Source organism: Dendrobates tinctorius, unplaced genomic scaffold, assembly GCF_039654945.1.
Source record: "Dendrobates tinctorius isolate UK_male_01 unplaced genomic scaffold, ASM3965494v1 ptg000049l, whole genome shotgun sequence".
Taxonomy (NCBI): Eukaryota; Metazoa; Chordata; class Amphibia; order Anura; family Dendrobatidae; genus Dendrobates; species Dendrobates tinctorius.
The window spans coordinates 4135275-4162583 of record NW_027361717.1 but is presented as its reverse complement, the minus strand read 5'-3'; the positions used below and the strand labels follow the sequence as shown (position 1 = coordinate 4162583).

General features: G+C 44.9%; 1 protein-coding gene across 1 annotated transcript in view; it reads right to left on the bottom strand.

Annotated features, from left to right (window-relative positions):
• Nucleotides 1-27309, bottom strand: part of SH3YL1 (SH3 and SYLF domain containing 1) — a 144592-nt gene that overhangs the window by 90729 nt on the left and 26554 nt on the right. The window contains exons 2-4 of the mRNA XM_073576445.1: nucleotides 27185-27295; nucleotides 15088-15201; nucleotides 14932-14996 (exon numbers count right to left, since the gene is read on the bottom strand). Of these exons, the coding sequence (XP_073432546.1) occupies nucleotides 14932-14996; nucleotides 15088-15201; nucleotides 27185-27295 (290 nt within the window). The remainder of the gene's footprint in view (nucleotides 1-14931; nucleotides 14997-15087; nucleotides 15202-27184; nucleotides 27296-27309) is intronic.

The window sequence follows — 27309 nt, the reverse complement described above, 5'->3', positions numbered from 1 at the left end:
CATATCACTTCCTCTAGCTGACTTGCACAATGTTGGGCCGAATTGCCCACCACCAGAAAGTCATCCAGATACAGGACAATTAATACATCCTTCTCCCGAAGATAAGCCATCTCCTCTGCAATCACCTTTGTGAAGACATGAGGCGCAATCACCCAAATCAAAGGACCCTGAACTGAAAGTGCTTGACTATCCCCCAAAGGATATTGGTTCATTGAGGTATTTCTGATGTTCTATGTGTAAGACCTGAAAGATACGGTACTTGCCATCTATCCTGTGGTCAAAGGCTGCCATGAAATAATCTGGGCAGAGCATCTACATTGTTGACGATATAGATTCCATTTTGAATGACTTAATTCTTAGGAATTTATTTAGGCCTTTCAGATTTACTATAGTCCTAAAAGAACTATCCAGATTATGAATAAGAGGAAATCATCTCCCCTTTCTTTTATAGGAACTTCTAGAACAGTCTGCTGAACCAGGTGTAACATTTCATCCTCTGGGGCCAGTTGCCCTCTTTACAAAAACTGAGGGGAGAGTCTCAAACGTTCTGGCATGATACAGGTGTCGCGTGACCTAGGTCCAGGAGCTCCTTTTCAAATATTCAGTCACATATAGCAAAGGAATCCAACAGTGTGTGCAGGACCCTCCTTTGGTCATGCAGCAGAGAGCCAACTCTGATGAGGATTAGTAATAGAGCCCAGATTATATAGGGAAAAGGAGTGGCTAACTGCTCACAGCTGAGAACATGGATTTCAAACATGGCCGATTAACCCCTGTTCTGCCGCAAAAATATAGACACGTTTAATAAAACAGAGAAGTGCTTCTTCTCAGCGCCGGAGCAATCAAACGCTGCTGTCTTCTGGCTCCGCTTTGTCGCGGTAACGCCTTCACATGTTCTTTGTGGGATTGACTGGCATTCTAGTTTTAACCCAGATCTAATCAGGCCAAGAATCAAGTTGCTACCAGATATTCTCTCTCAGGCAGGGAAGAAGAGCCTCACCCCCACCTGGGACAGGAATCATTTACCCGTTTTTGTTTTTCATTGGCATCCTGAGGAGGAGGTTCCAAACATGACGCTCATCTCTTTTTCGGTCCTCCCATCTATCCTGCTCTCTGGAGGGCAGGTAAACCTTATCTTTCAGAAGGATCACTTGTAATCTGGGATGGATACATTAGGGAATTCCTTCTTGACATCACCAGCTTTCTCCAAAATTGAATCCAAAGCTGGGCCAAACAGATATTCTCCTCCACACTTAATGGCACACAGCCTTGCTCTGGTCTGGCCAGCATTTTAACCACAAAGCTCTATGGGCCACATTTGAAAGGCTTGCTGATCTTGCTGCCAATCATACAGAGTCAGCCGAAGCATCTGATAGATATGCTGCTGCTCCTCACATAAGTGGGTTAGTGGCCAAAATATTGTTTGACACCTTGTCCTTCAATTGGGCTTCAAGGTGATCCAGCCAGATCATTAAAGATCTGGCCGTACATGTTACAGCCACTGCTGGTTTTAGGGCCAAGACTGACATTTCCCAAAAACTCTTAAGAAAAATGTCCGCTTTTCTAATCAAGGGGATCCCTCAGAATCCTCATATCAAAAGGGGAACTTTTTCTTTTTTTTTTTTTTTTTTTTTAAGACGCCTTTGTTATGGCCACATCAAGCTTTGGAGCTTTTCCCCCAGATAGACAGGGAAGGCTCATCAAAAGGATATTTCCTCTTAAATGATGGCAGAAGAGAGCCTCTCTTATGAGGTCTTTCCCATTCATTCTGGAAAAGTGTCTGGATCTTTTAATTTAATGGAAATGTGCTATGTTTCTCCTGATATAAGCTTCTAAACATAATGTCCTGTACCTGCCTCTCTGGTTTGGAATCCACTACCCCCATCGTGGATCTGACAGCCTTTACTAACTTACACTTTTCTTCTATAGGAAAACAGATGCCCTGTGTTGCTGTCTGAGGAAGAGGCTGCCAAGGTGGAATCGGAGGAGTTATCGCTATCCGATTTACTAGATACGACTGACACAGGTGATAACTGCCCAGCCCCCTTATCCTTCTATTCCTTATGAAGCTCTTTTTTAAGGAGGGATCTTAGGGATTCTTTAACTTCTGCCCCAATTATGTACCTTAAATCAGTGGTCAAGTTAGGGGTCTCTTCTGCTACCGTCAGTTCTATATATGACTAGCAAAGTCTTTGTTGGTAGGAGTCAGGCAATTACATTCTACAAAGCGCATACGCCTTGTGCTTAAACTGTCACACATTTCATTCCACAGCAATAAATGAGAAGAAAAAAAAAAAAAAAAAAAACACATTACCAAGTGAACCTTCACAAAAATCACTTACCAGTGCTAGGAAACCACCATGGTTACTTACCGGTAGCCGGTTTTTCCGGAACCCATGACAGCACCACCTGAGAGAGAGGGATCCGCCCCGCCAGGACAGGAACCTACTGAAATACAAGGGGTGGCACCTCTCCCCCGCTTCAGTTGGTTACAGAGCATTGAGAGGACTTCCCGGTTAGTTACATGTTTATCCAACACAACATCACACAAATACACCCTGTTAACGTGCACACCCATACTGTGAGAAGGGGGGGATATACGGGTGCTGTCATGGGTTCCGGAAAAACCAGCTACTGGTAAGTAGCCATGGTGGTTTTCCCTTCACCCATGACAGCACCACCTGAGAGATTTTTGGAGACTTCGAATACCTTAGGGAGGGACCACCGCTTGCAGCACCCTTCTACCAAAGGTTAAGTCAGCAGAGGAGGATAGATTTAATCTATAGTGTTTAAAAAAGGTTGAGGGTGAGGCCCAGGTAGCGGCCTTACAAATCTGTTCAATTGATACCTCTGCTTTTTCAGCCCAGGAGGTCGCCACGGCTCTGGTGGAATGAGCCTTGATGCTGTCAGGAATCGGAACACCACTAGCTGAGTAGGTTACACTAATGGCCTCCCTAATCCATCTGGCAATAGTCCCGTTCGATACTCCGTAACCCTTCCTGGCACCCTGGAAGGCTACAAATAGGGACTGAGACCTCCTCCACTGGCTAGTTACTGATATATACTCTAAGAGGGATCTTTTAACGTCTAGATTATGGTTTTTTGGATTGTCACAGAAGGCGGGGAGGACAATTTCCTGGCTTCGGTGAAAATCTGATACAACTTTCGGTAAATAAGCAGGGTCTGTTTTTAGGACAACCCTGTCCTGGTACACCTGGGTATAAGGTGGGTTAACTGTGAGGGCCTGCAAGTCACTCACTCTACGTGCCGATGTAAGGGCCACTAAAATAATAGTTTTTAGGGTAAGATATTTTACTGGTAGTTGTTGCACTGGTTCAAATGGCTCCTTCATGAGAGCTTCTAACACAAGGTTTAAATCCCAGGAAGCAATTTTTGGCAAAGGGATTGGTTTAGACCTCTGGCAGGATTTAATGAATCTGGCTACCCATTTGTCTGCTGCTAAATTGCAGTTATATAGAGCGCCTAGTGCTGAAATTTGTAGTTTGAGTGTATTTACCACTAGGCCTAGCTGTAGTCCTGCCTGTAAGAACTCTAAGATGGTCTTGATCGGGGGTTCTTGGTCTAACGGTCTTCCTAGGAACTGCAGAAACTTATTCCATGTCCTACCGTACATATTAGTTGTTACTGGCTTTCTACTTTTCATCAGTGTAGCCACCAACCCAGGGGAGAACCCTCTACTTTTTAAAAGTGACCTCTCAAATTCCACGCCCCTTGACTTGCGTGTGGAATACCAGACCCAGAGCTAGCAGGTCTGGAATCTCTGGCAGCACCCATGGATCTGAGAGGGATATCATCTGTAGTAGAGAGAACCAGGGCCTTTTTGGCCAAAACGGGGCTATTAAGATCACTCTGGCCTGATCCTCTCATTTTCTTCACCACTGCTGGGATTAGAGCTACTGGAGGAAAGGCATAACCCAGTTTGAAATTCCACGGAATTGGCAGTGTGTCCACTGCCCATGGGTCTTCTTTTGGGTTCAATGAACAGAATCTATTTACCTGCCTGTTGCTTTTGTTGGCAAAGAGGTCTATTACTGGCTCTCCCCAGAGTTGTAGTATCTTCTGGAACACTAAGTGATTTAGGGCCCATTCTCCCTGCCTCAATGTGTTGCGGCTTAGGAAATTGGCTTGTATGTTCTCGACCCCTCTGATGTGTAAGGTCGTTAGAGAGTGTAGGTGTCGTTCTGCTCTGTGAAAGATTTTGTCGGTTTCGCTCATTAGGGAGTGTGAGCTTGTCCCTCCCTGGTGGTTGATATAAGCCACTGTCACTTTGTTGTCCGACATGATATGGACATTGCGGCCTTCTAGACTGGGGATGAATATCCTTAGGGCTTTGTTTACTGCCCTTAATTCTCTTAGGCTGGAGGATGCATTTTGTTCTTGGTGTCCCCAGGGCCCCTGGGCTGCCCGTCCCCTCAGGTGTGCTCCCCACCCCGAGGAACTTGCGTCCGTCAGAATCACATCGGATACTGGCCTGTGCCATAATGTCCCTGCTACTAGGTTTGTTCTGTCTAGCCACCATCTGAGAGAGTTTTTGACTTTTAAGGAAAGTTCCAGCCTTCCTTCTAAACGCCCTTTTAGCAATTTCTGTGCTGATAGGATCTCTGCCTGCAGTTGACGGGTATGAAATTGTGCCCATCTGACCGCTGGAATACAGGCTGTCAGTGTGCCTAGTAAGGACATCACCCCTCTCAGGGTCATGCGAGGTTGGTCTATTGCTGCCAGGGTCATATTACTCACCTTTTCCACCTTGGCCTCTGGTAAAAGACACTTTTGCTGTTCCGAGTCCAAGATGAATCCTAAAAACATTTGCCTTTTTAGGGGTTGTAGCCTTGACTTTTTGACATTCACCATCCAGCCCTTTAGGGTATTTGTTATCCTTTCCACCTGTTCGGTGCAGTGATGTTCCGAGTTGCCCACAATTAGAAAATCGTCTAAGTAGGGTATTATAATTGTGTTGTGGATTCGGAGGAAGGCTGTCATCTCTGCTACTACCTTCGTGAACACCCTTGGGGCTATGGATATGCCGAATGGAAGGGCTCTGAACTGAACATGAGCTACCCTTAAGTATTTTTGGTACTCTGGATGGATCGGGATGTGGTAGTAGGCATCCTTTAAGTCGACTACGGCCATAAAACAATTGTGGTGTAACAGTTTTATGGCCGAAGTCATTGACTCCATTTTGAAGGTCTGGTTTTCTATCCATTGGTTGAGGCCTCTGAGATTTATAATCGTCCTGAATGAATGATCCGTTTTTTTTTTTTTATTACGAAGAGGGGTGAGTAGAAACTCCTTCTTTCCTGCTCGCTTGGAACCTCGATCAGAACGTGTTTGTCCAGCAGACCTAGGATCTCTGCCTCTAGGTCCAACTGCTCTTCTAACCCTTTCCTGATGGGGGTCACCACAAACAATGCTCTCGGCCGTTGAAAAAAAAAGGAAATTTTAGGCCTTTTTTTATGATGTTTAAAATCCAAGTGTTGGAAGATATATTTTCCCAGGCCTGATAAAAGAGCATCAGTCTCCCCCCTACAGGGATACCGGCGTAATTGTGGGGACTTCTTTGTGGATGAAGCGGCTCCCCCAAACATGAATCCAGACTCTTTCTTTTGTCCTCCCATCTTTTCCGATCCCCCCGGAGGACGGCCCCTATTGAATTTTCCCCTCCGAAAGGGCGGTCTTCTTTGATCTCCCGTAAATCTGGGGAAGCCCTTTTTCTTTTTCCAGGATGTCTAAATTTTTGCCAAAAAGAAATTGTCCATCACATGGAAGAGAGCATAATTTAGCTTTTGATTGTAGGTCTCCAGGACAGCCTTTAAGCCATAATGCACGCCTTGCGGCATTTGATAACCCCGCTGCCCTCGCCGTCAATCTCATTGAATCGGCAGAGGTGTCGGCCAAAAAGGCGGCTGCTCCATGTAGAAGATGTATATCTCCCAAAATTTTTTCCCTTGACACCTTGGATGCGAGTTTTTCTTCTAGCTGCTGTAACCAGATCATTAAGGAGCGGGCTGTGCATGTGCCGGCTATTGCTGGTTTCAGTCCCCCTGCCGCTGCTTCCCATGCATGTCTTAGGTAGGAGTCTGCTTTTTTTTTTTTTTTTATCTAGGGGGATCTCTCAGCACTCTTGAGTCTTCTAGGGGCAGGGCCGACCTTTTGGATGATCTGGATACTGCTGCATCAATTTTTGTGACCTTGTCCCATATTTCCGTATCTTTAGGTTCAAAGGGATATCTCCTTTCTGAGGAGGAGGGAAGGCTACCTGATTTTTCAGGTTTCTTCCACCCTTTTTCAATGAGCGCCTGAATTTTCTCATTAACCGGAAAGGTGCGCTTTTTCCTTTCCTGTAACCCCCCCAAACATTACGTCTTCTAGGGACTTAGTTGCTTTCTCCTCCTGTAGGCCCATGGTTGTCCTAATGGCCTTAAGGAGAGCGTCTGTATCCTCTATCGGAAAACACGGCCTGCCCCCTGTATCACTATCCGAGGAGGACCTGTGTTCGACCTGATATTCAGACGAGGAAGAGTCTGACGAAGAAGTAGGGGAGTCTCTCCTACTTTTTTCTTTAATAATATTAAAGGCTGTGTTGGAGCATGCGGTCTGCGCTCTCTCGGCCTCGAGGAATCCCTCGATCTGTGGTTCGGGCGGCTGCTGCTCTTGCCGCTTGAACGGCTCCCATGTTTACGTGCAGAGGTCTGCGACGGGAGCAGAGACGGTGAACGCTCCTGCTGTGACCCCATTATAACACCTGGCCGTCCTGCTCCTTGCCCTCCTTTTTGTAGGTGTATCCGGTGAGTGGTCGGTACCCCTCCCCCCTGCGACCGCTCTACTTACTGCGGCTAGCGCCGCACCTGGCGCCATACTGCTGTCGTGTCTGACGTCAGCCGGCGCACTCCAAGGGTGCATCGCGCCGCTGACATCAGACGCCGGAAGCCGCCCCGGCTTCCTCTGTCATCCCAGGGAGAAGGATCGGGCGCGCGCAGGGGGAGGGAGGCCCGGAGAGCCCCACTGCTGAGGCCGCCATACCGCACCCGCACGAACCCGGGGCCTGCAGGAGGAACCCAGGGGACTGCGCTTCCAGGCCACCGATGGTCGGCGCTTCAGGTAAGCTGACCTGCTCTTCCTGCGCCGGGACAGCCCTGGGTCCATTTTCCATGACAGGCACCACCGCTGTCAGACTGGGATCCCGTTCCAGGACAGGAACCCAACTGAAGCGGGGGAGAGGTGCCGCCCCTTATATTTCAGTAGGTTCCTGTCCTGGCGGGGCGGATCCCTCTCTCTCTCAGGTGGTGCTGTCATGGGTGAAGGGAAAATCAAATATGCAAATTGCCTCTTCAGAAAGAGGACTTTAACTCTATAGCGCCACCTGTTAGAAGTAGTGATCCTACAAGTCACAATCAACCCTTTAACAAGTCTTGTAATATGACTTAGAATTAAATCAAATAGTACCGGAATTAGAGGGGACACATCTCAGCTGGAGGCTGTAGAATCGTCCACTTTACTGGAGCTCCTCCGAGTGGATCTGCTGCTCTTTGCAGAACTCAATCTCTCACCAACACTGGATCGACGCAGCTCCACCCACTTCTGGGGCTTCCCATCGGCGGCTGCTGCTCTTTGTCGTTCTTCATTATCTGGAGGGTACGCAGAGTTCGGAAGGGCTTACGCAGCAGTCTTATCACAATTAAATGTGGGACCTGTGCTACTGTCCACCCCTTCAGGTCTCGCCGATACCTCTGGAAGTTCTGGGACATCTAGCTACTGCGCACCTCCAGATGTACGATACCTGTACAAGTCCGTGGCCAGCCAACCATGCCTCTCGGAGTACATCCACAATGCCCTCTGGCGAGTGCAAGTGCATAATGAGCTTCGCTTTGCCGATAGTTGCTACTGCGCAGGCGACAACATCTTGGAGGAAGATTTTTTTTTTCCCCTCCAGCAAGATGGCGCCGCCTGCGCAGTAGCAGCTATCGGATCATTTTGTAAAACAGGGGGCAGGTCACTGAGGGATCATTGACCTGACAGAAGCAACACAGAATAGATAATCAGAGCACCACATAAAGACCTCCCCCTGCAGGCCGCCCTGGAGCATGAGCATATCATTAACTCAAAACTGAAAAAATACAGATTAAACAAGACGGATTTCATCAACCAAGGTATCATTTTAATCAGTATATCGGCACCAACCTGACACTGTCTGTAGGTTACGTGCACAATCCTGCTGACAGGTTCCTTTTAATTTTATTTGCTGTACAAACAAGCTGAACACCGGCATTCTCTAAGAATGTAATAAAATGGCTCCTGTCATGTAATTCAAATGGAAGCATGTTTTAGTGACGTGTCAGGATGGACTGCAGTCTGAAGAAAACAGAGCTCCCAGGATCTATGCTTCAAATGACAGAGCTGTATCGTAAACACATATTGGAGCTGTGAAAGGAGAAGAAACAAATCTTCTTGGCTAATTGACTGCTCATGAGGGTGTGCTCAGTCAACTAAGAATATTTATTTCTTCTGATGTCACAGCCATTCTTCTCAGCTCAAGAAGTTATTTGGGCTTACAATACAGATCCTCTGTCATTAAGACAGGTCTCGGGAGATGTGTTTCTTCAGACTGCAGTCTGTCCTAACATGATGGGCTGCTGGTTGAATTACCAGAAAAGGTCCATATTATTACATTCATGGAGAAACGCTTTTAAATTGCCACAAAAACAATAGATTTTGAAGACTGTATTTAAAGCTAGCTAAGATGACTTGGTGACCAAAGGCTGAAAGTTGTTCTGCTGCTAGTCATCTAGATGAGCCTCCATGGAGGTTTAGGGTCCATTATAAAAAGCCATGACACTGAGCCATCCATAAAGATACAAAGGTATACCGCTATCGAATAAAATAAATGGTCATTATAAGACTCATGAACTAGGGCTGGACACAAATTATGGTACCCCTGAAAATGATGTGACAAAAGGGACATGTTAAATCAAGGTGTGTCCACCAGTTAGCATCACAGGTGTCTACAATCTTGGAATCAGTGAGTGGCCTGTATAGAGGGCCAAAGATACTCAATGTGCTGTTTGGTGACATGGTGTGTATCACACTCAACATGGACCAGAGGAAGCAAAGGAAAGAGTTGTCTCAGGAGATTAGAAAGAAAATTATAGACAAACATGTTAAAGGTAAAAGTTATAAGACCATCTCCAAGCAGCTTGATGTTCCTGTGACTACAGTTGCACATATTATTTAGAAATTTAAGCTCCATGGGACTGTACCCAACCTCCCAGGATTTGGCCGCAGGAGGAAAACTGATGACAAATCAAAGACGGATAATACGAATGGTAATAAAAGAGCCCAGAAAAACTTCTAAACAGATTAAACGTGAACTTCAAGCTCAAAGAACATCAGTGTCAGATCGCACCACCCGTTGTTGTACAAGCCAAAGTGGACTTCATGGGAGACAACCAAGGAGGACACCATTGTTGGAAAAAAAAAAATCATAAAAATTCCAGACTGGAACTTGCCAAACTACATCTTGACAAGCCACAAAGTTTCTGGGAGAATGTCCTATGGACAAATGAGATAATAATTGAACTTTTTGGCAAGGCACATCAGCTCTATGTTCACAGACGGAAAAATGAAGCATATCAAGAAAAGAACACTATCCCTACTGAGAAAAATGGAGGAGGCTCTGTTATTTTCTGGGGCTGCTTTGCTGCATCTGGCACAGCGTGTCTAGAATCTGTGCAGGGTACAATGAAATCTCAAGAGTATCAAGGTATTCTAGAAAGAAATGTGCTGCCCAGTGTCAGAAAGCCTGGTCTCAGTCGCAACTAATAGGTCTTGCAACAGTATAATGACCCAAAACACAGATAAAAACACGCAAGAATGGCTAAGAGGAAAACACTGAACTATTCTGAAGTGGCCTTCTATGAGCCCTGACCTAAATCCTATTGAGCATCTTCGGAAAGAGCTGAAACATGCCGTCTGTAAAAGGCAACCTTCAAACACGAGACAACTGGAGCAGTTTGCTCTTGAGGAGTGGGCCAAAATACCTGTTGAGGGGTGCCGAAGTCTCATTGACAGTTACAGGAATCATTTGATTGCAGTGATTGCCTTAAAAGGTTGTGCAACAAAATATTCAGTTAAGGGTGCCATCACTTCTGTCCAAGCCTATTTCAAGAGTTTTTGTTTGTTTTTTTTAATTCTCTGGAAGCATGCTTGAAAAGCAAATGTCTGGTTTTCATTTTCATAGATTTTTTAATTACTACTACTTTTGTCAGATTCAAATTATTTCTGTGACCATTGTGGGTTTTTCTGTCATTAAACCATGGGTACCAACAATTTTGGAATGTCCAGCTCAACAGCGTAGTGAAAAGCAAAATTTTATTCACCACGGACACATTCCAAAGAAAGGATAAAACATCAGCATGACAGGTTACAAGGAGTCAGATCGACGCATTTCTGGAGACCAAGCTCCCTTAATCATGATGACCAACATTGAAAAACACAGCACCTTTATACCAAGATCCGGATTGCACACCAGTGAAATAATTAAGACATGATAGACAGGAGTGACAGCACAGCAAATGAGTGTGGTGTGCCTGTATGGATACATACAACATAGGACATTGAGACACACGATAAAATGGTAAAATATTAACATGATTATAGCAGCAAGTTTGCAGGAAAGAATGCTATAAAGAAACATACGGATTTTAGCAATGTTGAATGAACATGCATATTATAGCAGTATTAAGCTATTTTTTTTTAACTAATTCCTGAATCTGAATTAATAAAACAGCATGGTATCCTTTCTTTTATTAAGACTCAGTGGTAATCTTGTGTTTAATTTGAATATCCACCAGGCTTCTCATTAGAGTCGCTTCAGTGTCACCTCCTCTCATGGGTTTATGAATTTTTTCTATAGCGTAAATTTTAAGCGACTCCAAATTACTCTGGTGGCGATCTATAAAATGTTTTGAAACTTGGGACGTATTCCTATTTACATTGACATTTTCACCATCATAGATGTGTTCTCTGATTCTCGTCTTTAATTGGCGCTTTGTGCTCCCAACATATTTCAAGCCACATGAAGTGCACTCCATAACACAGATTACATTGCTTGTGTTACAATTCAAAAAAGTTCTTATGGGGAACTTGTTATACCCACTAGAATCAAAAAACTCAACACATTTTCTGGAGAATTTGCAGATTTTACAAACTGTGGCCCCACATTTAGGATACCCTTTGATATTTAACCAATTTGTTGTCTGGGTATTTCCAGATCTAAAGCAGCTTGGAGAGAGAGTCTGTTTCAAGGATGGCGCTCTTCTAGATACTACCCTACACCCATTTTTTATAATTTTATAAAACTCCTACTTCAAAAAGAACAAACGTCCTTGTTTTCCAAAAAGAAAAAGGTGTCGCAGAAAAGGAAGAAAACAACAATCCAGAAACACATCGAGATACCATGTCAGAAACCTTTCTTCTGTTGATCTTACACCGGATCAATATGAACTCCTGTCCTATGGACTCAATTTTGTGCCAAGCTGCGACTTTAACCTTTTTAAACACTATTTGTGACATAAATAAATTTATAAGACACATAACTCTCAAACTGCATTTCAAAGAGGATTCCACCGAGGTAATTGAGAGTAAGGCTGGAGTCACACATAGCGACTCACCAGCGATCCTGACAATGACATCAATGTGTCAGGATCGCTGGTGAGTCGCTATGTGATCGCTGGTGAGCTGTCACACAGACAGCTTCACCAGTGATCAGCACAGCGACGCCGAGCACCCGGCGTCGCTGTGCACATTAGTAACCAGCGCGCTGATGCAGGAAGCTGGTAACTAACGTACACATCGGGTATCCGAGGGACGCCCGTCCCTTGGATACCCGATGTGTACCTTAGTTACCAGTTGATCGCTGGTCTCCCGCCTCCCACACGCAGCGATGCGTGCTGGCCAGCGGGAGACCAGCGACCAAAAAAAAGTCCTGGCCTTTCCTGCAGCGATCAGCGATACAGGCAGGGGGGCCGGTCGCTGATCGCTGTCACACACACAGCGATCTCGCTGGTGAGATCGCTGTTGTGTCACAAAAATTGTGAGTCAGCAGCGATCTCGCCAGTGAGATTGCTATGTGTGACGGGGCCTTAATGTTCCATTAGTGAATGTTTTCAAGTCATGAAGTTTTTCTGAACAATTGTCCATTGTATGTTTGCAGGATGACGATCTGGAAAATACTGACAATAGCAATCTTGTCTCCGCATTTAAGCACGTGAAGGTGCCTAATCCAGATTTGTATCCTGTACAGTCCAGGAGGGAAGTAATGGATAAATTCCAAAACACAATGGAGAATGAATTAAAGGCTCTCCATGATAATGTGTCTAACAAATGTTTTAAAAACAATTTAAAACCAATTCTGAAAATTGCTTTACAACAATTAAAAAATGAAGACACCCTTGTTATTAAAAATTCTGACAAGGGTGGTTCTGTTGTAATAATGAACAAAAATGATTACATTGATTGGGTTGAAACTATGTTACAAGACAATATTACGTATGATCGTTTATCTGTGAATCCCACCTCTAATATTAAGGAACGCATTTCTAAAATCATAGATGAAGGGTTTTTTTTCTGGGTTTTTTTGATAAAAGAGAAAGGGAATATCTCAAGGTCTGTAACCTGGTTACCCCCATTCTATATGCATTGCCCAAAACACATAAGTGTTTAAATCCTCCACCAATGAGACCTATAGTCTCAGGTATTGGTTCTCTGGGCGAGTGGCTGGATCTGCTCCTCCATCCTCTCGTCCAGAGGCACCCGGGTACATTAGAGATGGCACGGATGTGTTGAGTGACATGGAAAATTTTATTTGGCAATCCAATTTCTCGTGGATTACACTGGATGTAATCTCTTTGTATACTTCTATCCCACACACAGTAGCCCTTCATGCCTTAAAACGTCATCTAGCAAAATATGGGAATTTTAAAAATTGATCAAATTAATTTTGTTTTGGAAGTTGTACAGTTCCTCATAACCATTATTTCAGCTTCAACCAGAATTTTTATAGGCAAATAAGTGGAGTCTTAATGGGGGCAAAATACTCCCCTCTCTCGCAAATCTGGTTAGGAGTTGGTGGGAGGAGCTGTACGTGTACACCGTGGACAATCCTTTCAGGGATTACATGTTACGATATGGGAGATATATTGATGACATGAGCGTTGTGTGGGGTTCTGAGTTTTCTACTGTGCAGGATTTAGTATGTTACTTCAATTGTAACCCTTTCAAGCTTAAATTTACTGCTCACCATGATCCCTATTGCATAGATTTCCTAGATCTTAAATTGAGGGGTATTCCAAATGAGATAGTCATCACTTCCACTTTTAGAAAGAAAACGGGGGGCAATACTATTTTGCACGCCAACAGTCATCACCCCAAACAGACATTAAGGAGCATTCTGTTGGGAGAAATGACCAGGGCTAAGCGTAATTGTAGCATTCAAAGCGACTACAAAAGGGAAGTTGATGAAATTAAAAAGCGGCTGGGTGATAGAGGGGACAAAAAGAGGAGTCTGAATAGAGCTGAAAAAAATAGTGGATAAAAAAAAAAAAAAAACAACACGGTTTATAACGGATTCTGAAACTGGGAATAACACTACAAATCCCGCCACTTTAGTTTTACAATGCAGCAACCAGTTTTCCATTAGTAGAAATATGATTCTCCATAATTTGTCGATTTTAAAAGAAAATCCTGAAATAGCAGCAATTATAAAAAATGGGTGTAGGGTAGTATCTAGAAGAGCGCCATCCTTGAAACAGACTCTCTCTCCAAGCTGCTTTAGATCTGGAAATACCCAGACAACGAATTGGTTAAATATCAAAGGGTATCCTAAATGTGGGGCCACAGTTTGTAAAATCTGCAAATTCTCCAGAAAATGTGTTGAGTTTTTTGATTCTAGTGGGTATAACAAGTTCCCCATAAAAACTTTTTTGAATTGTAACACAAGCAATGTAATCTGTGTTATGGAGTGCACTTCATGTGGCTTGAAATATGTTGGGAGCACAAAGCGCCAATTAAAGACGAGAATCAGAGAACACATCTATGATGGTGAAAATGTCAATGTAAATAGGAATACGTCCCAAGTTTCAAAACATTTTATAGATCGCCACCAGAGTAATTTGGAGTCGCTTAAAATTTACGCTATAGAAAAAAATTCATAAACCCATGAGAGGAGGTGACACTGAAGCGACTCTAAGGAGAAGCCTGGTGGATATTCAAATTAAACACAAGATTACCACTGGGTCTTAATAAAAGGATACCATGCTGTTTTATTCATTCAGATTCAGGAATTAGGTAAAAAAAATAGCTTAATACTGCTATAATATGCATGTTCATTCAACATTGCTAAAATACGCATGTTTCTTTATAGCATTCTTTCCTGCAAACTTGCTGCTATAATCATGTTAATCTTTTACCATTTTATCGTGTGTCTCAATGTCCTATGTATCCATACAGGCACACCACACTCATTTGCTGTCACTCCTGTCTATCATGTCTTATTTCACTGGTGTGCAATCCGGATCTTGGTATAAAGGTGCTGTGTTTTTCAATGTCGGTCATCATGATTAAGGGAGCTTGGTCTCCAGAAACGCGTCGATCTGACTCCTTGTAACCTGTCATGCTGATGTTTTATCCTCCCTTTGGAATGTGTCCGTGGAGAATAAAACTTTGCTGCTCACTACGCTGTTGAGCTGGACATGCTACTTCATTTGGATTCCTCACGCCCTGACACGGCGGGTCCGTGCTCCAGGCACTAACAAGATGCAGAAGCGGTGAGCTGGAAAGTCTTTCCCTTCGTGCACAAAATAATGCAAAACAACGTGCACGTGTGAAAAAGCGGAAAGCGAGGAGTTAAACACTTACTTCAATTCCAATTTCAAATCCACCACCAAGTCCAGCTATGCCGATGGCAGATGGGGCAGACCACCCTGAGGAAAGGCACAATTTACAAGGGAAGTGCAAGAAATCCTTTTTTAAAACAGTGGTAAGATACGAGAAAGAAAACGGAGCAATACGTACGTCCATCTGGAAGGCGGGCGAGCACGATCCCGCTTCCTCCTCGAGCGGTCACCAAGAAGCCAGCTTTTATAACAGAAAGAACAGCAAGGCCCTGTGCTTTGGCAATGACATGAGCTGCAAAGAACATTGAATGCAATAAAGTAGTAAAAAGTGAGAAAAAGCTTTTTGGAGCATAATGTTAAAGTTTGAACATACACCTAGTGGCCAGAATGAAAATTGCAATATTTCACAATATAAATTGTGAACCCAAACATTTAATATAAAAACCCTGATGAACAATAGGTAATATCTTGATGATACATTCCTTTGAGTTGGGGTGGAGGTCACACGGCCATATGTGCCCTCATGAGAGTCGGGAAGGTTATACTAATGACACTTGGCTCTAAACGCCGTCCGTTTGGTCTGAGTGTCATGTGAGTGTGAACCGATTTGCTCACATGAGAGAATCGCAGAACAGGTGTCGAGAAGATGGAGAACTTAATTTCTCCATCTTCTTCATTATGGGTGTCGGTGGATGTCATCCGAGTGCAGTCTGATTTTTCATGCACACCCATAGACTTGTAAGGGTGCACCCACAGCATGCTGCTACACTGCCACATAGCACTTGGCCCAATGTTATACAATCTGGTAAAACACTGCAATATACCAAGAAAGGCGAACAGACAGCACCACCAAAAATCATAACTGAACAGGAGGTTGCTAGTTTAACATTCTGATCAGACTGTATGAAGCCCACCGCCATGTCACGGCAAACCTCTCTGTGGGTCCCTATCGCCTTAAAGGAACGGCGTTGTGCGCCAACCACCGTCGCAGCGACAATACACCAAGCATGGCAGGCGGCCTGGTGCCTCACAGCGCCCATGCAGCAAAACTGAGTCCCCATATTCTCCAGATTTCTTGGACAGCACTCCTCCCATTTAGCACAGGTGATTTTAGGTTAGCTGAAGACTGCAGAGAGGGTCCAGCCTATTTTTCTCTAATTTGAGATCTTGAGGAAGGTGAGCTTTCACTTGTGGTTGCTGCTGTGTGGCGGCCATTGTTGCTGCGGGTTTGTGCTGGTGAGGTGGTGCGCTCTGGAGTCATGGGGATTCAGTCTTGCAGCATGGGCGCGGTGAGACACCAGGCCGCCCACCCTATTGGTGCATTGTCGCTGCGACGGCGGTTAGTGCACCACAACGCCACTCCTTAAGTTCGTATTCACCGAGAGGTTTGCCGTGACGTGGCAGTGGGTTTCATACAGTTTGATCAGAACCTCATGTTCAGTAATCTATTTCTGCCTCGCGGCATTAGATCTACCGTATGTATGACTTCTTTTGGAGGTGCCGTGCATGCTTTTTTTTTTTTTGTGTCTCGTGAAACATTGGATTACACTCTGCCAAATCATAAAGCTGTGTGAGAGCTCTTAAGAGAATCTGTCGACAGGTCTTTCGCACCCAGTCTGAGAGCAGGAAAATGTAGAAAGACACAGATTCCAGCGATGTGTCACTCACTAAGCGGTTTGCTTTAGTTGTGATAAAATAAACTAATCACTTTTCTCAAAAAGCGATCACAATAGACTAGTAAACATGCTGCCATGTAGTCCTCCATATTCATGAGCTCCATATACAGTGGGGGGAAAAAAAAAAAAAAAAAAAAGTGTATTTAGTCAGCCACCAATTGTGCAAGTTCTCCCACTTAAGATGAGAGGCCTGTAATTGACATCATAGGTAGCCCACAACTATGAGAGTCAAAATGAGAAACAAAATCACCTTGTCTGCCTTGGCAAGATTTATTTTGCAAATTATGGTGGAAAATAAGTATTTGGTCATTAACAAAAGTTCATCTCAATACTTTGTTATATATCCTTTGTTGGCAATGACAGAGGTCAAACGTTTTCTAAGTCTTCACAAGGTTGGCACACACTGTTGGTGGTATGTTGGCCCATTCCTCCATGCAGGTCTCCTCTAGAGCAGTGATGTTTTGGATCTGTCGCTGGGCAACACAGACTTTCAACTCCCTCCAAAGTTTTTCTATGAGGTTGAGATCTGGAGACTGGCTAGTCCACTCCAGGACCTTCATATGCTTCTTATGAAGCCACTCCTTCATTGCCCTGGCGTTGTGCTTGGGTTTATTATGCTGGAAGACCCAACCACGTTTCACTACTATTATTTATATACAGTGCCTTGCAAAAGTATTTGGCCCCCTGGAACTTTCAGCCTTTTCCCACATATCATCCTTAAAACAAAACAAAGATACCAAATTTTTGGTGAAGAATCAACAAGTGGGACACAATTGTGAAGTTGAACGAAATTTATTGGTTATTTTAAATTTTTGTGGAAATGCAAAAACTGAAAAGTGGGGCGTGCAATATTATTCGGCCCCTTTACTTTCAGTGCAAACTCACTCCAGAAGTTCATTGTGGATCTCTGAATGATCCAATGTTGTCCTAAATGACTAATGATGATGAATATAATCCACCTGTGTGAAATCAAGTCTCTGTATAAATGTACCTGCTCTGTGATAATCTCAGGGTTCAGAAAGCATCATGAAGACCAAGGAACACAACAGGCAGGTCCGTGATACTGTTGTGGAGAAGTTTAAAGCCGGATTTGGATACAAAATGATTTCCAAAACTTTAAACATCCCAAGGAGCACTGTGCAAGCAATCATATTATTATTATTATTATTATTATTATTTATTGTTATAGCGCCATTTATTCCATGGCGCTTTACATGTGAGGGGGGTATACATAAAAACAAGTACAATAGTCTTAAACAATACAAGTCATAACTGGTACAGGAGGAGAGAGGACCCTGCCCGCGAGGGCTCACAATCTTCAAGGGATGGGTGATAATACAGTAGGCGAGGGTAGAGCTGGTCGTGCAGCGGTTTGGTCGATCGGTGGTTACTGCAGGTTATAGGCTTGTCGGAAGAGGTGGGTCTTCAGGCTCTTTTTGAAGGTTTCGATGGTAGGTGAGAGTCTGATATGTTGTGGTAGAGAGTTCCAGAGTAGGGGAGATGCGCGAGAGAAATCTTGTATGCGATTGTGGGAAGAGGAGATAAGAGGGGAGTAGAGAAGGAGATCTTGTGAGGATCGGAGGTTGCGTGCAGGAAAGTACCGGGAGACGAGGTCACAGATGTATGGAGGAGACAAGTTGTGGATGGCTTTGTATGTCATGGTTAGGGTTTTGTAATGGAGTCTCTGGGCAATTGGGAGCCAGTGAAGGGATTGACAGAGGGGAGAAGCTGGGGAATAGCGGGGGGACAGGTGAATTAGTCGGGCAGCAGAGTTTAGAATAGATTGGAGGGGTGCGAGAGTGTTTGAGGGGAGGCCGCAGAGCATGAGGTTGCAGTAGTCAAGGCGAGAGATGATGAGGGCATGGACTAGGGTTTTTGCAGATTCTTGGGTGAGGAATGAACGGATGCGTGAAATATTTTTGAGTTGAAGTCGGCAGGAAGTGGAAAGGGTTTGGATATGTGGTTTGAAGGAGAGATCAGCATCAAGGATTACTCCGAGGCAGCGAGCTTGTGGGACTGGGGAGAGTGGGCAGTCATTTACTGTAATTGATAGGTTCGTAGGGGGGGTCACGTGAGATGGGGGAAAGATGATGAATTCTGTTTTGTCCATGTTGAGTTTCAGATATCTAGTGGAGAAGAAGGATGAAATAGTGGACAGACATTGAGGGATTCTGGTTAGTAGGGAGGTGATATCTGGTCCAGAGATGTAGATCTGTGTGTCATCAGCATAAAGATGATACTGAAAGCCATGAGATTCTATGAGCTGTCCCAGGCCAAAGGTGTAAATAGAGAACAGCAGGGGCCCTAGGACTGAACCTTGTGGGACTCCGACAGATAGGGGGCGAGGTGAGGAGGTGGTGTGTGAGTGGGAGACGCTGAATGTCCGGTCTGTTAGGTATGATGAGATCCAGGAGAGGGCCAAGTCTGTGATGCCGAGGGATGAGAGGGTCTGTAATAATAGGGAATGGTCCACTGTGTCAAAGGCAGCCGACAGGTCCAGGAGGAGGAGGACAGAGTAGTGTCGCTTGCTCTTGGCAGTTAAGAGGTCATTGGTGACCTTAGTAAGGGCAGTTTCAGTGGAGTGGTGTGACCGGAAGCCAGATTGTAAGCGGTCGAAGAGGGAGCAAGAAGAGAGATGGGAGGACAGTTCAAGGTAGACGTGTTGTTCCAGTAGCTTGGAGGCGTATGGGAGAAGTGATATAGGGCGATAGCTAGATACAGAGGATGGGTCAAGAGAGGGCTTTTTGAGGATAGGTGTGATGGAGGCATGTTTAAAGCTTGAGGGGAAAACACCAGTTGTTAGTGATAGGTTGAAGAGATGGGTTAGGGTTGGGATGAAGACTGTGGTGAGGTTTGGGATGAAGTGGGATGGGATCGGGTCGAGTGCACAGGTGGTGAGATGTGATCTTGAGAGTAGAGTGGAGAGTCGATCTTCTGTAATGGTGGAGAAGTTGGTTTTGAAGGTGGAGGGCTGGGAAGTCGGGAGGAAGGGCTCTGGGGGTTGTTGACCAAAACTGTCCCTGATGTTATCAATTTTCTGCTTGAAAAATGAGGCAAAGTCTTCAGCTGAGATGAGTGGGGAGGGAGGAGGTGCTGGGGGGCGGAGGAGAGAATTGAAGGTGTTGAATAACTGTTTAGGGTTGTGAGACAGGGAGGATATGAGAGATGAGAAGTAGGTTTGTTTAGCTGTGGCGAGTGTGGTCTTGAAAGTAGTGAGGGACTGTTTGAATGCGATGAAATGCTCGTTGGAGTGGGATCTTTTCCATCTGCGCTCAGCAGCCCTGGAAGCTCGCCTCAGCTCTTTGGTCAGGCTGGTGTGCCAGGGCTGTCTGTTGATTTTGCGAGTTTTGGTATGTGTAAGTGGGGCAGCGGATTCCAAAGCTACAGCTATTGTGGTGTTATATAGAGTGGCAGCGTCATCCGCATTGTGTAAGGAACTTATATCTGTAAGAGGGAGGAGGGATTCGGAGAATGAGTGTAGGTCAAGCTGTTTAAGATTCCTGCGAGGGTGTGAAAGTTTGTGGGGTGGGGATTGTAGACATGGAGTGAAGAGGGAAGAGAATGTGAGCAGGTTGTGGTCAGAGAGAGGAAGAGGTGAGTTAGAGAGGTTAGATAGGGAGCAGAGGCGGGTGAAGATGAGGTCCAGTGTGTGGCCATCTTTGTGGGTGGCTGTAGAAGACCATTGAGTGAGGCCGAAGGAGGAAGTGAGAGATAGAAGTTTAGTGGCAGCTGAGAGGGAAGTGTCAATGGGGATGTTGAAGTCGCCCATGATGATAGTAGGGATGTCCGCGGAAAGGAAATGAAGTAACCAGGTGGTGAAGTGGTCAAAGAAGGTGGTGGCTGGCCCTGGGGGGCGGTAGATGACAGCCAGTTGGAGGTTGGAGGGGGAGTAGATGCGCACAGAGTGCACCTCAAAGGAAGGGAGGGTAACAGAGGGTGGCAGTGGGATTGGGGTGAAGGAGCAGGTATCTGACAGGAGAAAACCAACTCCTCCACCATGTTTGCTGCTGGGGCGGGGGGTGTGAGAAAGGTGGAAGCCGCCATACGAAAGTGCAGCAGGAGAGGCTGTGTCAGAAGGGGTGAGCCAGGTTTCGGTGATGGCGAGGAAGGAGAGTTTGGTAGTAACGAAAAGATCATGGATGTAGGAAAGCTTGTTGCAGACAGAGCGAGCGTTCCACAGAGCTCCTGTTAGTGGGACTGGGGAAGCGGGGGCTGGGTGAATGGGTATAAGGTTGGAGAGGTTACGGAAGGTTGTGATAGAGCGTGGATGGGAGGTAGAAATGACTGTGGGAATGTGGTGAGGAGGACCAGGATTTGGAGAGATATCACCAGCAGTGAGAAGGAGCAGAGAAAGTGTTACCAGGTGGGAGCAGGAGAGGGCATGAGGGGGCTGTCTGTGTTTGGAGACAGAGGATTGTATGTTAAGGAACAGTTTTGAGGCGGAGGTGAGGTGGATGGGGAGGATTGAAGAAGAGATGAACAGTTCCTTACTAGGAGTAGGGATTAGGGGAATTAGCAGAAAGTGAAGGATTATTGGGGTGAAAGTGAAAACAAACAGAAACATTGTTTACAGTGACTGTGTCCAGTTACCTTCAGTTCCCTTCTGGTTCAATTCTGGTTTTAATTCTTAAATTAATCTTCACACTTCTAGCACACACTTATAGCAATCACAATGCAGACTGAAGTCTATGCAGACTTGTACTCTGCAATATATATATATAATATTAATATATATATATATATATATATATATATATATATATATATATATATATATTTTATTAATATTATAATAATATATATATATATATATATATATATATATATATATATATATATATATATATATATATATATATATATTGAAATGGAAGGAGTATCATACCATTGCAAATCGACCAAGACCCGGCCGTCCCTCTAAAATTTCATCTCAAACAAGGAGAAGACTGAGCAGAGATGCAGCCAAGAGGCCCATGATCACTCTGGATGAACTGCAGAGATCTACAGCTGAGGTGGGACAGTCTGTCCATAGGACAACAATCAGTCATACATTGCACAAATCTGGCCTTTATGGAAGAGTGGCAAGAAGAAAGCCATTTCTCAAAGATATCCATAAAAAGTGTCGTTTAAAGTTTGCAACAAGCCACCTGGGAGACACACCAAACATGTAGAAGAAGGTGCTCTGGCCAGATGAAACCAAAATTGAACTTTTTGGCAACAATGCCAAACGATATGTTTGGCGTAAAGGCAACACAGCTCATCACCCTGAACACATCATCCCCAATGTCAAAGATGGTGGTGGCAGCATCATGGTTTGGGCGCCTGCTTTTCTTCACCAGGGACAGGGAAGGTGGTTAAAATTGATGAGAAGATGGATGGAGCCAAATACAGGACCATTCTTGAAGAAAACCTGTTGGGAGTCTGCAAAAGACCTGAGACTGGGACGGAGATTTGTCTTCCAACAAGACAATGATCCCAAACATAAAGCAGAATCTACAATGGAATGGTTCACAAATAAATGTATCCAGGTATTAGACTGGCCAAGTCAAAGTCCAGACCTGAATCCAATCGAGAATCTGTGGAAAGAGCTGAAAACTGCTGTTCACAAACGATCTCCATCAAACCTCACTGAGCTTGAGCTGTTTGCCAAGGAAGAATGGGCAAGAATTTCAGTCACTCGATGTACAAAACTGATAGAGACATACCCCATGCGACTTGCAGCTGTAATCGCAGCAAAAGGTGGCGCAACAATGTATTAAGTTAAAGGGGCTGAATAATATTGCACGCCCCACTTTTCAGTTTTTGAATTTCCACAAAAGTTTAATAACCAATAAATTTCGTTCAACTTCACAATTGTTCCACTCCTTGATTCTTCACCAAAAATTTACATTTGGCATCTTTATGTTTGAAGCATGATATGTGGGAAAAGATTGAAAAGTTCCAGGAAGCTGAATACTTTCGCAAGGTACTGTAGCACCATTGATTCCATGGTGCTGTACATGAAAAGGGGTTACATACAGATTACAGATATCACTTACAGTAAACAAACTACAATAGCAGACTGATAGAGGGGAGAGGACCCTGCCCTTGTGGGCTTGCATTCTACAGGATGGTGGGGAGACAGTAGGTTGGGGTGGTTGCCGCAGCTCCGGTGTTGGGGAGGCGGTAGCGATGAGGGGGCAACGGGGTAATTGCAGGCTGTAGGCTTTCTTGAAGAGGTGGGTTTTCAGGTTCCGTCTGAAGGATCCGAACGTGGTAGATAGTCGGACGTGTTGGGACAAAGAATTCCAAAGGATGGGTGATATTCAGAAGTCTTGGAGCCGATTAGGTGAGGAGGAGAGAAGGAGGTCTTGGGAGGACCGGAGATTACTTGAGGAAAGATATCGGGAGACTAGTTCAGAGATATATGGAGGAGACAGGTAATGGATGGCTTTGTAGGTCAGTATTAGTAATTTGAACTGGATACCCTGAGGGAATAGGAGCCAGTGAAGAGATCTGCAGAGGGGAGAAGCGGAGGAGTAGTGAGAGGAGATTTTAGTCGGGCAGCAAGCTAAGGATGGACTGGAGAGGTGCGAGAGTGTTAGCAGGGAGTCCACAGAAAAGGATGTTGCAGTAGTGAAGGTGGGAGATGAGGGAATGCACAAGCATTTTAGTAGATTGAGGGTTGAGGAAAGAACGGATTATGGAGATATTTTTTGAGCTGGAGGCGACAGGAAGTGGAAAGAGCTTAGATGTACGGTTTGAAGGACAGGGCAGAGTCAAAGGTTACTCCGAGGCAGCGGACTTCCGGTACTGGGGAAAGCGTGATGTCATTAATTGTGAGACAGATCAGGTAAGGAAGATCTGTGAGATGGAGGAAAGATTATGAGTTCAGATTTGTCCACATTGAGTTTGAGGAAGCGAGAGGAGAAGGAGGATATGGCTGATAGACACTCCGGGACTCTGGACAGCAGAGAGTTGAAGTCTGGGCCAGAGAGGTAGATCTGAGTGTCATCAGCATAAAGGTGGTACTGGAATCTGTGGGACTTGATGAGTTGCCCCAGACCAAGTGTATAGATTAAGAGTAGGGTCCTAGTACAGTGCATTGGGGGACTCCACCAAAGAAAGGGTGGGCTGAGGAGGTAGTGTGGGAGCGAGAGACACTGAATGTGCGGTTGGAAAGGTATGAGGAGATCCAGGATAGGGCGAGGTCTTTGAAGCCAAAGGAGGATAGGCTCTGTAGGAGGCAGTGGTCAATTGTGTCGAAAGCAGAGGACAGGTCTAGAAGGAGGAGTATAGAGTATTCTCTGTGAGTTTTGGCTGTAAGTAGGTAGTTAATAATTTTGGTCAGGGCAGTGTCAGTGGAATGATGGGGACGGAAACCAGATTGTAGACTGTCAAAGAGCAAGTAAGATGAGATATGGGAGGAAAGTTCAGCGTGGATGTGCTGCTCCAGGAGTTTGGAAGCGAATGGGAGCAGCGAAATTGGGCAATAGCTGGACATAGCGGTTGGGTCGAGGGTTGGCTTTTTAAGGATAGGCGTGATTATGGCATGTTTGAAAGCAGAAGGGAAGGTACCAGAAGTTAGTAATAGGCTGAAGAGGTGGGTTAGGGATGGGATAATTGTGGTGGTGAGGTTGGGGAGGAGGTGTGATGGAATGGGGTCTAGTGCACAAGTGGTGGTGTGTGATTTGGAGAGGAGACAATTAAGCTCCCCTTCAGTGATGTTGGAGATGGAAGTTTTGGGGTTTGGGTGTTGGTCTGGTATACAAAGGGGTTGTAGTGGTTGAAGAATGAAGACTTGCCTTGTTTGGTCGATCTTATTTTTGAAGTGTGTGGCAAAGTCCTCAGAATAAATATGGGAGGTTGGAGAGGGCAGTGGTGGGCGGAGGAGGGAGTTAAAAATTTTGAGTAACTGTTTGGGGTTGTAGCATAGGGAAGATACAAGGGTTGTGAAGTAGGCCTGTTTAGCAGAGGTGAGGGCAGATTTGAAAGCGAGCGTTGCCTGTTTGAATGCAGTGAAATCATCTTGCAAATTTTTCTTCCAACGTTGCTCTGCAACCCTGGACACTTGCCGGCGCTTTTTCGTGATTCTTATTGTGCCAAGGTTGTCTATTGATACGTCGCACTCTGCCATGAACGAAAGGGGCGACCTAATAGCTGATGCGACAGTGGAATTGTAGAAAGCAGTGGCAGCGTCTGTCGTGGAGTGAGGATATGGATGCCAGTGGTAGAATAGTGGGTGTCTAGGTGTGCGAGGTTTCTGAGCGGGTGCGCATGTTGCTGGAGGACAGGGATGAAAAAGTGAGTAGATGGTGGTCGGTTAGAGGGAAAGGGGAGGTGATGAAGTTATATAGAGAGCAGACGCGGGTGAAGACCATGTCTAGTGTATGTCCATCTGTGTGGGTGGCTGAGGAGGACCACTGAGTAAGTCAAAAGGATGAAGTAAGGGACAGAAGTTTGGAGGCTATTAACTGAAGGGTATCAGTTGGGATGTTGAAGTCACCCATGATGATAGTGGGAATGTCATTGGAAAGAAAGTGAAGCCAGGTAGAGAGTTGGTCAATGAAGGCAGTGCCTGGGCAGAGGTTGGTATATGACGACCACTTGGAGGGAGAGTAGATGCGTACAGAGTGGACTTCAAAAGAGGGGAGGATAAGGGAGGGTAGAGGTGGGATTGAGCTAAAGGTGCAAATAGCAGATAGAAGACCCACTCCTCCACCATGTCTGTTGCCGGGGTGAGGAGCATGGGTGAAGTGGAGGCCACCGTAACACAGCACAGCAGGGGAAACTGTGTTGGAGGGTGTCAGCCATGTTTCTGCGAGGCAGAGTTAGGCAAGATTGCGAGAGAAAAAGGAGGTCATGAATCACATGAAGCTTATTGCAGATGGAGTGGGCATTCCAGAGTGCTCCAGAGAAAGGGAGCAGGGAGGTAGGCGTCAAGGGCACGGGTTTTACTTTGGCGAGATTGCGGTAGTTCATATTAGATAGGGGGCGGTAGGAGGGGGAAGTAATGGGAAGTATGATCTGTGGGGTCCAGGATTGTGAGATGTCACCAGCAGTGAGGAGAAGCAGAGAGGCTTGTTTTAGGTTTTATTAGGAGAGATCCGAGGTTGAGGAGCAGGTCAGCAGAGGAGGGAAGAGGTAAGGGGAAATGATTATTTGATTAGATCAGTGGTCTTGTATGTCTTCCATTTTCTTATTATTGCTCCCTCAGTTGATTTCATCACAGCAAGCTACTTGCCTATTGCAGATTCAGTCTTCCCACCCTGGTGCAGGGCTACAAATTTGTTTCTGGTGTCCTTCGACAGCTCTTTGGTCTTCACCATAGGGGAGTTTGGAGTGTGACTGTTTGAGGTTGTGGACAGGTGTCTTTTATTCTGATAACAAGTTCAAACAGGTGCCATTAACACAGGTAATGAGTGGAGGACAAAGGAGCCTCTTAAAGAAGTTACAGGTGTGTGAGAGCCAGAAATCTTGCATGCTTTTACGTGACCAAATACTTATTTTCCTCCATAATTTGCAAAATAAATCTTGCCAAATCAGACAAGGTGGTGATTTTTTGGATTTGTATTAACATTTTGACTCTCATAGTTGTGATCTACCTATGATGTCAATTACAGAACTCTCATCTTTTTAATTGGGAGAACTTGCACAATTGGTGGCTGACTAAATACTTTTTTCCCCACTGTAACTCCGCCTTGTTATTTATTGGCGGCTTTCTGACTGTGAAGTGTACACAGAAAGCAGCCAGTGGTGTGGGCAGAGTTCTACAGAGCTCAGCATTCAAGAACGTCAAGATGTGCAGCAGATAAAACAGGGGTTTTAGCAAAACTGCAGGAATCAGGCCAATAGCTGATCGGACACTTTGTACAGCACTGTGTCAGATCAGCGATCTGAGAGGCGCTGCAGATGCTTCCTCAGTATCTGCTCTCAGACAATGACTTTTATCTATGCCAAAATAATTGACCCAAAACAAAAATGTTCCTCCACCACTTGGGCTATGTTCACACACAGCGTTTTTGATGCATTTTGCAACTTTAGCATTACAAATGCATTCACTGGGAAATGTCATTGTAATATTTAACAACCCTAGCTGGCCATGTGGTGTGTGACACATAAGTAGACACCTCATTTATGAAGGAGGGACTCCAAGTCACAGATGCTATTTTTACAGGGGCATTAGGCAGCATTAAACTTCTTAAAGGGCCATTATTAAACATTAAATTATTAAAATTATGCTGTTATTGCCTATGCAGTGGGTGGATGGGCTGCCAAGAATTACACCGCATCCCAATACCCCTTTCACGAGAGGTACAGGAGGTCTTCCTGAAAAATGTTGCATTGAATGCATGGACTGGCCTGCCAACACGTTACTGGACTCAGTGTCTCCGTCTCTACATTATATGCTGCTCTCAGATGGCACAGCAAAATCCTGGTGACAGATTGCCTTTAGTAACCTACTTTGCCTTATTAGTAGTGTTGCAATGGTCGGTGTATTTGCTTCAGACGTACAGAAGTTTGTGGTTAAGCAGATTTTAACTAACATAATACGTAGTGACTGCAGAGCGTAAGACCAAGAAGGGAGATTGTCTCACAAGAAATGAAGTACAGCTGTACCTGGGATAATCTTATCTGGTCCAGATCTGGAACTGATTTCAGTGAATTCTCTTAGAATTTTTGCGGCTTTTTTGGCTTCAGACTTCAAGTTGGAAGGGATTGGGTTATTCACTGTGAAAATAATA